The sequence below is a fragment of the Anneissia japonica genome, unplaced genomic scaffold (genome assembly GCF_011630105.1).
Source record: "Anneissia japonica isolate Jap-2015-1 unplaced genomic scaffold, ASM1163010v1 scaffold287727_len1644234_cov201, whole genome shotgun sequence".
NCBI classification, from domain to species: domain Eukaryota; kingdom Metazoa; phylum Echinodermata; class Crinoidea; order Comatulida; family Comatulidae; genus Anneissia; species Anneissia japonica.
Window position 1 is genome coordinate 428,398 of NW_022713615.1, and position 13,964 is coordinate 442,361.

Genomic DNA, 13,964 nt, shown 5'->3' on the forward strand with positions numbered 1-13,964 from the left:
GTTATCTACAAAATCCCGGATTTTAGTTTACAAACAATTGTGGATAAAGTTTTGCGGCAATGACTTCATAATACTGTACCATGCGATATCCTTTTTTGTTATGCAACTACCAATGTGGTCTTCTTTTTTCATGAATATGTTATTCCGATTTTCTGTTTACCTGTACTACAAGTGATTTTTGTTTAAATGGGGAATCTCTTAGGGCTTGCTGTATTTTCTGATATGAACTAAACACTAAAATACATTCAATCAATCAGTGACTCAGTTTATGTTATTTGCATCAATACCGACATGGTCGACATTGTACAAATTCATTTACAGAACCATTTTTGTGAAATTTTATTGGTAATGGTATTTAAATTTGGCTAAAACATTTTCATTTGGCATCTGTAAAGTGGACTGCAAATTTCCTCACATACTCATCATAGGATTTAATTAAATAAAGTTCATATTTATTATGATACAAAGGTTTCTATAGGATGCCAAGACTTTTCCACATCACATAATTTGTAATTTTAATTGTAATTCTGTTTTAATGCCATTAGTATTCAATTCAGTTTCATTGCTATTGACTTTTGATTGGTAACTTCACAAATTTATGTATGTTTTTATAAATGAGTTTGAATAAATATACCTGAATAAAAAGGTCATGGAAAAATGGGAATCATACTCAGCTCCCTTGGCTAGTAATTAGCCATCGATTGATCATACTGCCAGGTAGCGTTCCTGCTTAACTCCCGCATGAATAGAGACAGTTTAGAAAGCCTTGTCTACTTACGAATAGATGCCCAACAAACATTCACAAAAACTGTGTCATTAGGTTTACCGGGTAGCTCAGACACGAAGAGACCCAAAGGGGAGAAGAAAGTTACTGCGGAATGAGCTATACATTCCACGTTTTGAGTGCTGTGATATATATATGATGGTATATATAAATGCAATGTATGTTATGTCAGTTAAAGTAAGTTAACACAACCTTGCAATAATGTCTGCAACATTATTTAGTCAGGCATGTTATGTATTTTAATGGTTCTACAAAAAATATGTTTTGAAGGAACACCAAACTGCAACATTATTTAAACACAACATTGTAAGCTATGTAATCCATGTTTTGCCTCAGATTCAAAATCTCGCTATTTTGATGTTAGAAGACCAAAGCCAGAAAGTGACATTCGTATTTTCAAACGTTGTTTATAGGATTTACTTAAATCTTTCTGCCATTTTCCTTCAAAACCTTATTGATTTAGTAGGCTTAAATTTGGTGAAAGATTCATCTATTTATAGGATCGTGCTACTTACGCGATCAAGTCTGTCTGAATTATCGTTGGCGTTGCCATTGCATTAAATTAGTTTACAGTTGAATATAATAAGATTTAAGATTTCTGCCAGCAATATTGGAATTCGCAATATTTAATTTTGAGATACCAACAATACATTTGTTTGTTAGTGTCAAAAACCACAGTAAATATCAAGAATTAATAACTCTGGCAGTGAAAATAGTGATGTATATATTTCTTGTTACTACTATATTATATCAGTGTGAAATTGTAGGGTTAATTTATTTTATTATATGGTTAAATTTATTTTATTGTATGATATGCAGTATAATTAAAATTGGCATTAAATAATTCAGATAAAGTGAGAACTATTACAGTGTAAATATAATTATACTATGGAAATTATATAAATATACTGTAATATAGTTATCTAAATGTGGTGATTAGATTTGAGTAATCATTAAATTAATGCATTGTTTTATTTGAGGTAGTCTGTTAATTATTATAAAAGAAATGACAGTAGCACTTTTAAGACTAACAATATAGAATTTATTTCTTTTACTTTTGTACACACAGTGGACTTTATCAGGAGATTATACAAATAGGACATCTATAATATACAACAGAGACAATGATGGGCGGTCCTAAAACAACAAAGTATGCAAATGTGGTGGACAGAGCAAATATTAGTTTGCGGAAATAAACGACCCTAATAAACAAAGTTTGCATACATTGTTGTTTTAGGATAATATAATACATACTCCAAGTATCGAAATGCACGCCATCGTGTCAGGATTCAATATTTCGACATTAATTATGTCATCATCAGGAATCATTATTGGACATTTTCGGTTGTTGTTTTAGGACCGCCCATTGTTATCTCTGTTGTATATTATAGATGTTTCTTATCTGATTTTTGTACAGTCTCCTAATGAAGTCCACTGTGTGGACGAAAGCTAGAGAAATAAATTATATATTGTTAGTCTTAAAAGTGCTGCTGCTGTTTCTTTTATATTGTTCCATAGCAGACTAATGCAGCTACACTTTTTATTCTTAACATTTCTATTTGATTTCAGAGTGGAGAAAACAGATCATAAATTTTCAACAAGCTTGTTTCATCTATCAGTTGATTAAAAGCTATTAAAAAAATTAATAAAAAACAGTGCAATTCTAACATCGGTTAAAGAAGGAAAAGGTCAGCAGTAAGAGAAGGAACTGAAGTGTGTTGGCTAATACTGCAAGGTTTACAGCGACCTAGCAATGAATGGTTTGTGTTTTTTAATAATCTTCCTCTTCAATCTGACAAATCTAATACAAGTCTGTCATTTTGTCTACAAACTACACTGTTTGCCTTTTGCTAAGAATGTTAATCTAGTGAACTTGTGTTATAATCGACAGTGTGTTTTACCTTTTTTCGTGTAAGATTAATCTGTCTGTCACAATACATAATATTCAATGTTGTTTCAAAATTTGACAAATTAGAAGTCTTTGGTAATTATCTTAACTTTTCCAGTCTTAAAATGTACAATTAAATCAACAAAAGAATTTTGATTAGGCCACTGGGACTTGCAGCTGTACAGGGCCTACCTTTATCTGAACTAATATTTAACTCATTATAATGACGTAGGCCTACCACTGATTTGTAATATTTTTTTCTCATGGACAATTATTATGCACCAGAGATCAACATATCAGTGTAATCTGAAGAATGAGGTATTTTGTGTGATGTGCCAATACAGTATATGTGCATATTGATGTGATTATGCCAATATCACATTTATTTATTATAAAATTTAATAGTGTAGACAAAGCTTTACTCTATGGAAACAAGCAAAAATGTCAGTTGCAGATTTCTTTAAAAACAGATTTTTTATTTTATACTCTGAACCCAATTTATTAATTAGATCTATAACAAAAGTCTTCTAATAGTATTCTGAATAAATAAATAAATAATTGTATTGTTAATAATTTATACTGAATAAATTAACAAATTGAATTAAATATATAATGTTGGTGTATGATAGTTCACTTTTTGATTTATCCTCTTCATCTGGTGATAGGACTAAATTAAAATTGAAGTCTATTGTTAGTAATGTTCATTTCTACCACTTAGGCATAAAGTAAGAATGTACGATTCTCGGAACAGAGTCACCCATAATACCAACGCTTTTCTACTCAAACCGTGATGAAACACATGACAGGTTGTTTTCCATGATGATGAGATTGTTATCGAACATTGCGTCGGTCAAGCGTTAACAGTAGAGTGTTGGCATGTTTGTAGCCAACGTTGGTTGAGACCATTGGCTGATGCACTGAGTCAAAGACTGTTTTCCAGTATGCAAATTTATTCACAAATCAAATTGGTTCATGTGCATTCACATTTCTATTTTTTTTTTTCTTTTCACATTCTAGTTTATTAATTCAGCGAAATCAGTAGTTAGAAATTTTTCTACTTTTTGCGAAGCGAAAAAATGCGCAACCAATCAGACCTCAGGAAGTGAACCTATGCTTTCGATTCGCACGAATATATTTGCCTAGTGCAAAACAAGCTTAAAGCGTGTGCATAAGCGTAGTCTTGCATTGTGTTTGATGGCAATATGATTTAACTTATATACAGATAGTATTTTAGAGTCAGTATGTCTAAATAACAACTCCCTGGTATGTACATTTATTTTGGCACCTGGCCTTCAACAATGCATTTCTTCACATGAAGGTGTGAATGGAACCTCTGTCTCAAGAACCTGTTTTCCTGCTTTTTAAAAAATTACTCCTTATTCTATTGACACAATATAGATTTCCCCAAACTATAATTAACAAATTCAGTCTTTTGTAATTATCACAATGAATTTAATTTCTGACGATCTTTCAAATACCTCACTAAATAGTGTATAGTAAATGTCTCTTTTTAGCATCAAGAAAATGGTTATTTCACTAGAAAGATCCGTGCTATTTTATATCACAAAAATAATGTGTCTGGATGTTTTGCTTGTGGGCTTACCTTTACGTTGCTAGCTTGGTGGTAAATTGTAATATATAGCAAAACCAAGGCCATTATTTTTTTCCTGTTTTATCATGAGCTTTTAAAAAGCATTGTGGAGAGACATATCCATTAATTCCAGTCTGTGGTTTCTCATAATATAATTCTAATTGTAATTGATGTCAAGTTCTAATGCGCATGATAATTGCCCTATGCGCTTCAAAACTTGTCCAGTTGAATAAAATTTTAAGTGCAAAAGAATGATCCATGACGGCACTTAAAAAAATAATGAATTAATATATTAAGCCAACTAAAAAGAAGGTTTTTCTAAACTTAATAAAAAATCTACAGATCTAGCAAACCAAAGTAGAGGAATATGAATTAAAAATATAAATTATATACAGTATATATAATTTTAATTGAGACAGCAGCAAAAAGGTATTAGTGGGTGAGACAAGATCCTAATTGATAACTTGGTGTAGAGAAATGAGAAGCCCAGTTGACTGTCGTCTATAGAATTTGCTTCCTCTCTCCCACCTTTTTAAGAATGATTATAGTATTCATAATTTATAAAACTGCATGTAAAATCATCATTTGTGGAGCTCCATCATCAGCGACTGCATTGGTAATTTATCAGTGAAGAACTTCCCAGATTGCTTTTTAAAATTGTGTGTTAATTATGATTTGCATAGATCCAATCATATTTTATCAAATCAAATTGAGAAATGTTTGTGGTGTAGATTGCCGAGATAATAATAAAGTTTAATAATCCAGGAAATTAAGGTAATGTCATAGGTCAATAGTTTGAACCAGTATAATATATCCTGTCTAATCATTTGATAACTTGTTCTCCTTAAAAAATAATTGTTTATTTCTTCCACTTTCTTTAAAGATTAGTTTAGATTCTAGCTCTTGGAAACAAGGAAGACGTTTTCATTTTTGTAATATCAAGCTTTGTTTTTGAAAGGATTCTAGAATAAAAATAACAATTTGGTTTTGTCATTTAGGAAAATGGTCCTCTCAAAAGCATCAAGACAAAAGACAAAATACAAATTTTATTGACGAATAAAAAAAAGTTTTTAGCTCTTGGAAACAAGGAAGACATTTTCATGTTTGTTAAGCAAGCTTTGTTTTTGAAAGGATGTTGGAATAAAAATAAAATTTGGTTTTCTCATTTAAGAAAATGAATTTCTCATTTAGGAAAATGTTCCTATAAAAAGCATCAAGGTAATATACAAATTTGTACAGATGTAATTAAAATGTGCCGTAGGCTGTTGTATTAAATTCTATCTCATGGTCAAGGATGTGATTTTGCAATATAAATAGTAAAGCAATCAGATTGATTAATGCTTAGTGAATGGTGGTGGTGTGTGTGATTGAGTAAACATATGTACTGAAATGTGTGTTTATCATGGTGAAAACTTGTCTTAAAAGCTAAAAATAAAATTCTACATTTATTCTCTATATAAACATTACTCTTAGAATGCTTGATGACCCATATGTTACTTGTTTCTCAATTTTAAATATTAGATACTTAATTTTGTTAAAACTGAATCAATACCTTCATGGACATATTATATTTTAATCTTTCATTGTATATACTTGTCTTTATTTCCATAATTTTAAATATTGGTTGGTTTTTGTGTCTACTGCCCCGAGGCAATTGACCTTGTAAGAGTAAATCTGGTGAAAGAATGATGGGTGCGTCATGAGCTAAGGCGAGACTTTTTATACCTTGTTTAGCGAACCCACCGAACGCAAATATTGATGATTTTGAATAAAATTAACATTTTATTTTTGGCCAATTAGCACACCCGTCGCCACAAAAAAAAATTATTTTTAATTTTTTTACGCCCTCCGCTGCCTTAAAATCTCCAAAGATAAAATAAGTATATTTCTTCCTAATTATATAAATTTGAAGCATTTAACCATCCCATTTTACATTCACCAATAAAATTTTATTTTTATTTTCTCCTCTGTCTGCATGTTTTTGGTAAAACTATTTGCTAAATAAGAAAACAAAATTTTATTTTTATTTTTATTCTGCCCTCCTATAATGATCTTTAAAAAAATAAGTATGTGAAACAAGGAATAAATAAAGTCTCGACTAAAGATAAAAATGAAAAGCAAGTTTACGAAATAATGATGCCGTGCTAGATAAGACCTGTCCTAGTAAAGTTATCAAGTGAATACAGTAATTGCCAACACAGAAAGGTGCTGGATAAGACCTGTCCAAGAAAGCTCCCTAAAATAAAGTCACAGATGTATACTTGTACAGTTATTCAAATGAATTGCCAACACAGAAAACATGGATGAGTTCAAAGTAGCCTAACAAAAAAAGGTCCAGCAGTAGACACACACTCCCGCTGGGAGCCTATTTTTAATTGGTATTTTGATCATGAAGCATGAGAGATCAATGTTAGTTTACATTGTCAGTTTTAGTACATCTGCTGCTGTTGAATAATGTATTCTGAATAAATATGTTGTAGAAATATGTTTTTATGGATGTGAAAAAAAACATAATTTGTTCAAAATGATAAAGATAAGATTGTGCAGCTGAACAAAAATACATGTACGGTATTAATACAAAGGAAGCACGAATAACATTAATGTAAATAATTTTTTTTTAATTGTTTAGAAAGTAATTAAAATATCATCCTGACAGCTTTGAGTTCAACATGAATAACTTACAAATTAGAATTTAAATCCAAGTTGTTTTCAGTTTACTTCATTTTATAAAGCCTGTTTTCACTTGGTGAATTTATTCGGACAATCAAAAGCGTTTTATGCGCTTGCCTATTCACATTTCTATCGCAGTTTTTTGCTTCAGCAAAATCGGTAGTTCAAACTGTTTCTACTTTTTGCAAAGCAAAAAAAATGTGCAACCAATCAGAGCTCATGAATCGAACCAAGGCTTTAGATTTGCGCGAATAAATTTGTCTAGTGGAAAACGGGCTTTAGAATGTGTATTTATATTCACTTCAAGTTTCAGTTTAGTATGAACAATTGTGGGTGGGGGGCTTTTTTTCAAGGCTAGAGAGGGGCTTCTTTTCAAAATGAATGCTGTAAATTTTGGGAATTTGTACTGTAAAACAATAAATAAGGCCACAGTAACATCAATCTGTATCTGTATTAACTGGCATTAAGTCACCTAATAAACTTAAGCTTATTTTTAATGTATTACGTTTTTTGAAAATTCATGTACAGTTACTGTACTATTTCGAACAGAAGCCTATGCTATCTTGAAACGAAGCCATGGGCTTCTTTTTTTAGGCTAATTTTGCAAACTAAAGACGGAGCTTCAATTTGAGGTGGACTCCTTCTCGAGATTAAGCCCAATGGGCTTCAATTCGAGGTTTTACAGTATTATTTGTTCAAGATTATGAATCAGTCTGTGAAAGGACACTTGCGGTATAATTGTACTGGTAGACATTTATACTGCAGTATCAGTCGTTTGTAGTCTAGTTCTGTGGAAAATGTAAATTGGCATTTCTTTCTAGGCCAGTTTTGTGTCAACAAACGCTGAATTATTTGGGTTCAACCATTACTAAAGTTTATTGCCCTCATAACGATGTTTGTATTCATAATTACACAAATTAAAATGTTGTTAGCAGGCTAAGAACATGGATAATACCATTTCCCATGAGTAAACACCCTTGGAAATATGCAACTCTTTTAGACTTAGATTGTTTTCGGCCTCTTTGTGCTTTCGTTATCAAACTCATCTCGTTCATTTGCATCTGTATCTGTTACGCTCTGCACAAACGACTGGTGTGGCTATCCTATGTAGCATGGGGTCGTCAACAGTATTTAATTACATTTTAAGGTGGGCGTGGCTGTTAAGACTGTCGATATTAAGTTTCTTAGAGTAGGTGCACAACAAATATAGTCGGAGGAAGTCAATTACATTAAGGATAGTTCTAAGATAGAGCAACTTCTGGTAATGAACTTTGTTAGGTTTGACTTGCCTATAGAACACACCTATCTCTTCATGTGTCCATCACATCTAGATGTGTATAAGAGACAGAAGCATGAGAGATCAATGTTTTTTTTCTGTAGGCCCAGTGGTAGACATAACGACAACAGTACTTTCTTGTACCTCAGTTTGTTTAAACAATGGTGAATGCAGTGCTGATGGAACTTGCAGTTGTCTACCAGGATACTATGGAGAATTTTGCCAAAGTATAGGTTTGTTTGTTGTTTTATAAGCTTTGTCCACACTCAAATTTTCTTTGACAAAAAACTGTTCTGTTCCCATATATAGTCATGATGAGCCTATATATGATCATGAAGTGATGTCATCATGACCATATTTAGGCATGTCACATGTTTTTGTCAAATCAAATTTGATAGTCTGGACAGGGCTTAGCCTGCCTCTGGACAGGGCTTAGCCTGCCTCTGGACAGGGCTTAGCCTGCCAGGGCTTAACCTTACTGGCAAGTGTGTTTTCAAAAGACTCTATAGATTGATTCCAGTATGATGCTTATGTTTTTACTGATAATTTAAGATATACATTATGTTGAAGTATGATACCCTTAAAATGCAATGAAAGTTAATAACTTCCTTGTATCTTAATATGTCTTGTTTTAGTACAATTTGTGTCTGTTTTGTTGGTCAGTTTTCAATCTGTAATTGTTATTTAAGTAGCACTTTTTGTTTTGTTTGAGGAAGTGTTTTTTGTTTCTTCTTGATTTGTTTTTATTGTATTAATCCAATGGTGTTTGCATCAGAAGACTGAATTGGTATGACGTTTTGCCCTAACTGACAAAGACACCAGACTAGCTATCTAGAGGTCATAGGTTCCATTCCCACCTACATCACTTGAAAAAATTTTTTCGCAAGTAACATATCAGGCAACGCAGAAAAATAATTCCTTTTATTGTACCGTTGATAGAGGTCATAATCGAGTCAGTTTACTGGCAAGTGTGTTTTCAAAAGACTCTAAATTGATTTTAGTTTGATGCTTATGTTTGTAATTAAAGATATATATTACCATCTATTATAAGGTATGAAAACCTTAAAATACACTAAAGATCAAAGTTAAAAACTTCCTTGTATCTTGAAATTAGTGTCCATTGTATAATTGTTTTTTTTTTTGTTTTTTTTTTTCTATTCATATTTAGAATACTGAGCCATGGATATCCAATATATCTAATTGTCTTTTTTCTGTTGTTATCTATAATCATAGGTTATAATGGGTATTCAACAATTGGGGCTATAGCTGGCGCTGTCATCTGTATAGTATTCCTTCTTCTTTTAACATGCATGGCATTTGCAGCGCACATACGTGGACCACCAAATGGAGAATCACGATTAACTCGTTTAGTTAGTGTAGGTAAGTAACAGACATGGAACTATCTCTAGTCTTAAGCCTGGTTACCTTAAAATCACTACACAGTCGCTACAGTGTTTTCAGTGCTATTGCTGTACTGCCTATTGCAGTCCCCAACGCAATTGGGAAGGTTCCCCGATCCAGCTGACCAATCAGCATCACTGAAAGCAGTCAGCGATTGTGTATAGGTATTGTATGGAAATCAAGCTTTACTTCCACCATGTCCAGTTGTGATTTTGGGTTTATAAACACTTTCTCTTCAAACTACTGTATCTTAAGCTGAAGAATGCCTTTCAAAACGTTATGTTAGCTCCTAACGACAATCTTCCCACTTTCTTGGTCTGCCCATTCTGTTCTTGCCTTTTACAATTTAATATGCATAAATTAATTCTTTCCATAATAAATCTGGATAAAATCTTATTAATCATTAAATAAATTTGTTTATTTTGTTCATTAAATAATAATTATTATTCTTATTATTATTATAATTATTATTATTGTTATTATTAATATTTTTATTATAATTATAATAATTATGATTATTATTTATTAGGTGCCCTTCCAAAAGAGACCAGAGCACTGAATACATTAAGAACATGTTACTAGGTTGGCCAGGGCGGAGCCTTAGGATGGATTTTCTGTTCACTATGGTGCCTCACACAGGCTAGGTCATTAGTTTTAAAATATAGGGACAGTATTAATTATGCATATGTTCATTTCTGAGGGAAATGTCTTCTTTTTGAACTTTACATTTAAAAGTTATCTTAACTTAGACATTCAAATAATTGTTGTTTAGTTTATTTCCACAGTAGTTGTAGTTCTTTCTGGCAATGTGCCCAAATAATCACTAATTTACATTATGATTTATAAAATCTGGGCCTCTTAGGAAATCAGTACTCCAGTTGTAAATCAAAAGAGCTTTCCCGATTAAAGAAAGATTTATGTTGCATTGTATTAAGATGTGTTTTAACAGCTGACACTTGCCTGTAGTACTTCCTCCTTCCAACCATGACTTGTATCAAGAAATATGAAGTGAGCCCTCTATGTTTGTTTTCTGATAAAACTTCATTTCAACAGTGAGCCCTCTAGAGTTTGAAATAATTTGTATTGAGTTTTTTTTTTCTATTACTTTTATAAATGAGACTTTTAAATTTTATATAATCTCTTATTTTAACATATTTTAATTATAAAATTTTTTTTTTTTTTCTTCACCCATAGAGGCTCGTGGAAGTTCCTTTGATGAAAATTCTGTTTTTGCCCGGAATGATTTCCCTCCCGAATATGCAGATGTTGTGAGTACCGGTAGGGGACGTCGTTTAAGTAGTCTGAGACTCGGAGGTCGTGGGAACTCGATCGATGAGACCGAGCCAAGATCTCCCCCGCCTATGTATGAAATTGTTATATTTGGCAAAAAGCGGAAGTTCTCTTTCCGACGTGGATCAAAGTCTCGAAAGGCCTCGGAAATAGCTGAACCTACTGTGGATAATAAAGACTGTATCATTGAAGAGGTAAATGAAAAAATTGGCGATGATTCAGTTTTTTCAGCCGAAGATACGACCAACGTAACAGGGAATACTGGCGAGAGAAACCAAGAAAATCTGACCAATCAGGAAACTGGGAATACAGCTGCTCCAGATTTAACACAGAGGTCATGTCAGGGGTCAGGTGAAACTAATTTAGAGAAAAATTTACAAGAACAATCTGTTGATTATGAGAAAGAAATAAATGCAAAATTAGGAGAAGTTATTGTTGATACGTGCATTGTAGAAAATGTAACTGAGATCAATGAACCTCAACGGCATAGGCAAAAGCAAGAAGATGAGGCTGAGCATAAAAGACAAATTACCATTGCAACATCGTGATAAAATGCCTGCCTAATACCGCGCATCGCTTATATATTTATACATAGGCTATTAAATAAGTTTAACATGGATCTATTTTAGATTCAATTTATATGACTAAGTAATTTTTATAAGAATATTTATACAAAAATACAAAACAAACTTTTAAAAAAATTGTTTTGTAAATGTTGTTGAACATATTATTTTTAATTTGTGTGTGGATTTGTATACTCTACATTGGTTACTGGTTATTTTTATTAAAATAATAGGGTATTTTGTTTTACCTGTTTTGTTGATAAAGGCCAAGCTTGTGACAGTCGTACATAAATGTTGTGTCTACTTCAAGAGGTTTTGCAGGATGAATATATTATAAGTTCCCACCATAGTATTTAGTGACCGTTTGCAGTCGTTTGTGGCATGTGATGATTCTCTGTCGTTGAGTCATTCCATTTTCCCCTTTTTTCATAAACAATAGCGATTCATTAACAATGGTATTCCATCATTTCAGTTACCCTTGACCTAATATTAAAATGAAAAAAAAAAAACTTAAGATAAAATATAATAGTCAGCTTCATTAAATAGTTCTGAGCCTTTTTTTTTGGAAAAAATTGTTGGTAAGTTCATTCTCGACATTCTAAGAATGGAAGGGTATTTATTTTAATTTTACATTACTGTCATTCTGTTCATTAGCTGGGCTCTGCTTCACGACCATCGGCTGACAGATCCATCATGGTTATGCGTGAGTGTTTGACGATGCCACATTATCTGTGTCTCAAAACGGGCTGATACAGTGCATGCCTATCCTTTTTTCCCTTTGTTAATGCATAGATTTTTTTCATAAGCTTTATATTGGTTTTTAACATACATGAATACTGGACAAATATTTTGTTATCAAGATTTTTTTTATGATAAAAGAATATTTAAGTGTGTGGTTGTGTAAAATAGATTATTGTAAATCCTAAGTGAGGCTTTTGCCTAGGAGTTTTTGTTAATGAATTGCAATTTTCAAATTTGTACACTTTTCAAGAACTTTTCTAATGGGGTTTAAGATGGGTTTTCTGTTATAAATATAGAAGAAATGTATATGCTTATATGTATTTATTTGCAATATTTCAGTTGATATGAATTAAATCCTTTACTTCATGATTTGTAAAGTATATACATTTATTTTTCCATTCTGTCTTAAGTACTTTTTATACTATGATTATTACTTTTCTTAACTTTTTTTTTTGTTCCTTGAAAATGACAAAACATCATAAAAAATAATTTTGAAATTATCTTGCTAATTTTTGCAGTAACATACAAATTATTGACTCGAGCATAGAAATTATTGAACTTTAAATATGTGTACTCTAAATTTTAAACTGGATAATTAAAATATATAAAAAAGTAAGTAAGCGTTTCTATCTTTTCTTGCTGTAAAATTATGGGTGAACATTTTTTAAATACACTAATTTCTATGTTCAAGTTGGTCATTTTTATGTTACTTTAAAATAGTCAAGTTAATTTCAAAATTGATTTTTATGATTTTTTTGGTATTTGCGTAGGACAATTTCTGTTAAAGTAAATTTTTTGAAAGGGCATTGGATTAATATTCAGATATTAGTTTTCAAGTATCCTTAACATTTTCTGTTAAAATAAATTCTTTGAAGGGGCATTGGATGGATACTTGAAAATTATTGATCTCATATAAATTGTAAAAAAGATATGAAATGCATTTTGGAATTATTTATGTCAATCTGAAATCATTCCTGTGTCATTAGGTAAACATATTGCATTGGATGAAATAAAAAAAAGTTAATAATATTAAACAATTTTGCAAATACAACTGTTGTCAGTCAGTTGTTAAAAGGTCTGATGTTTTGACTCAAATTTTACTCTCCATAAAATCAGGGGTGCCGCAGGAATATGCCTAATGGGAGGTCCGATGTCCCCGATGGGGGCCAAGTCCCGGGCAAGAGCATAAGTGGATGCGGTCGAATGTCATCCCAGGAAACTATGACAATTTAGGGGTCTCATATGCTTATTTAATGTAAAAAAATACATATAATTTTTTTTTCTTTCTGACGAATTGTGCTTTTCTCCCCGTCCCCGGTGGCGGGATCAGCTCTTTTCACCAGGGGATGTCCTCTTCCCCCCCCCCCGCAACTGGCGCCACCCCTGCATAAAATTAGTAGCTTGATGTTGCAACTCGTACAAAACATTCTTCAATTTAAAGGCACGACTCTAAGCCTTCTTTAAGTGATCTATTGCTTCCACAAAGCCTGGCTCTGAAGGAAAAATATATGTTGTAAAACTGATTTTTCTAAGGGGGAGGAGATGTAATCACAGTTTTTGTGTCTTAAAAGTCAGTTGTATCAAAATTTGTTCTTCCTCCCGAGCCTGGCTTGAAGTACTATTGTCATCTATGTGTAGTTGACTGAAACCTACAATAAACTGTCAAATGACGAAGGAACAATATGTTCACTACTGCACTTGACCTCCACAATAGGTAATGGATCCCTCCCCCCCCCCCCCCCCCCCCCCCCCCCCCCCCC

General features: G+C 32.2%; 1 protein-coding gene across 4 annotated transcripts in view; it reads left to right on the forward strand.

The window, feature by feature from the left end:
- LOC117108568 overlaps window positions 1-13,252 on the forward strand; it is a 33,313-nt gene extending 20,061 nt beyond the window's left edge. For 3 of the 4 annotated variants that reach the window (XM_033250621.1, XM_033250622.1, XM_033250623.1), the window contains exons 2-5: window positions 2,354-2,544; window positions 8,314-8,442; window positions 9,443-9,589; window positions 10,805-13,252. In XM_033250621.1, coding sequence (XP_033106512.1) covers window positions 2,538-2,544; window positions 8,314-8,442; window positions 9,443-9,589; window positions 10,805-11,448 — 927 coding nt within the window. In that variant the 5' untranslated portion in view covers window positions 2,354-2,537 and the 3' untranslated portion in view covers window positions 11,449-13,252. The remainder of the gene's footprint in view (window positions 1-2,353; window positions 2,545-8,313; window positions 8,443-9,442; window positions 9,590-10,804) is intronic. The other variant, XM_033250624.1, reaches the window with a different exon arrangement.
- The last annotated feature ends 712 nt before the right edge of the window (window positions 13,253-13,964 follow it).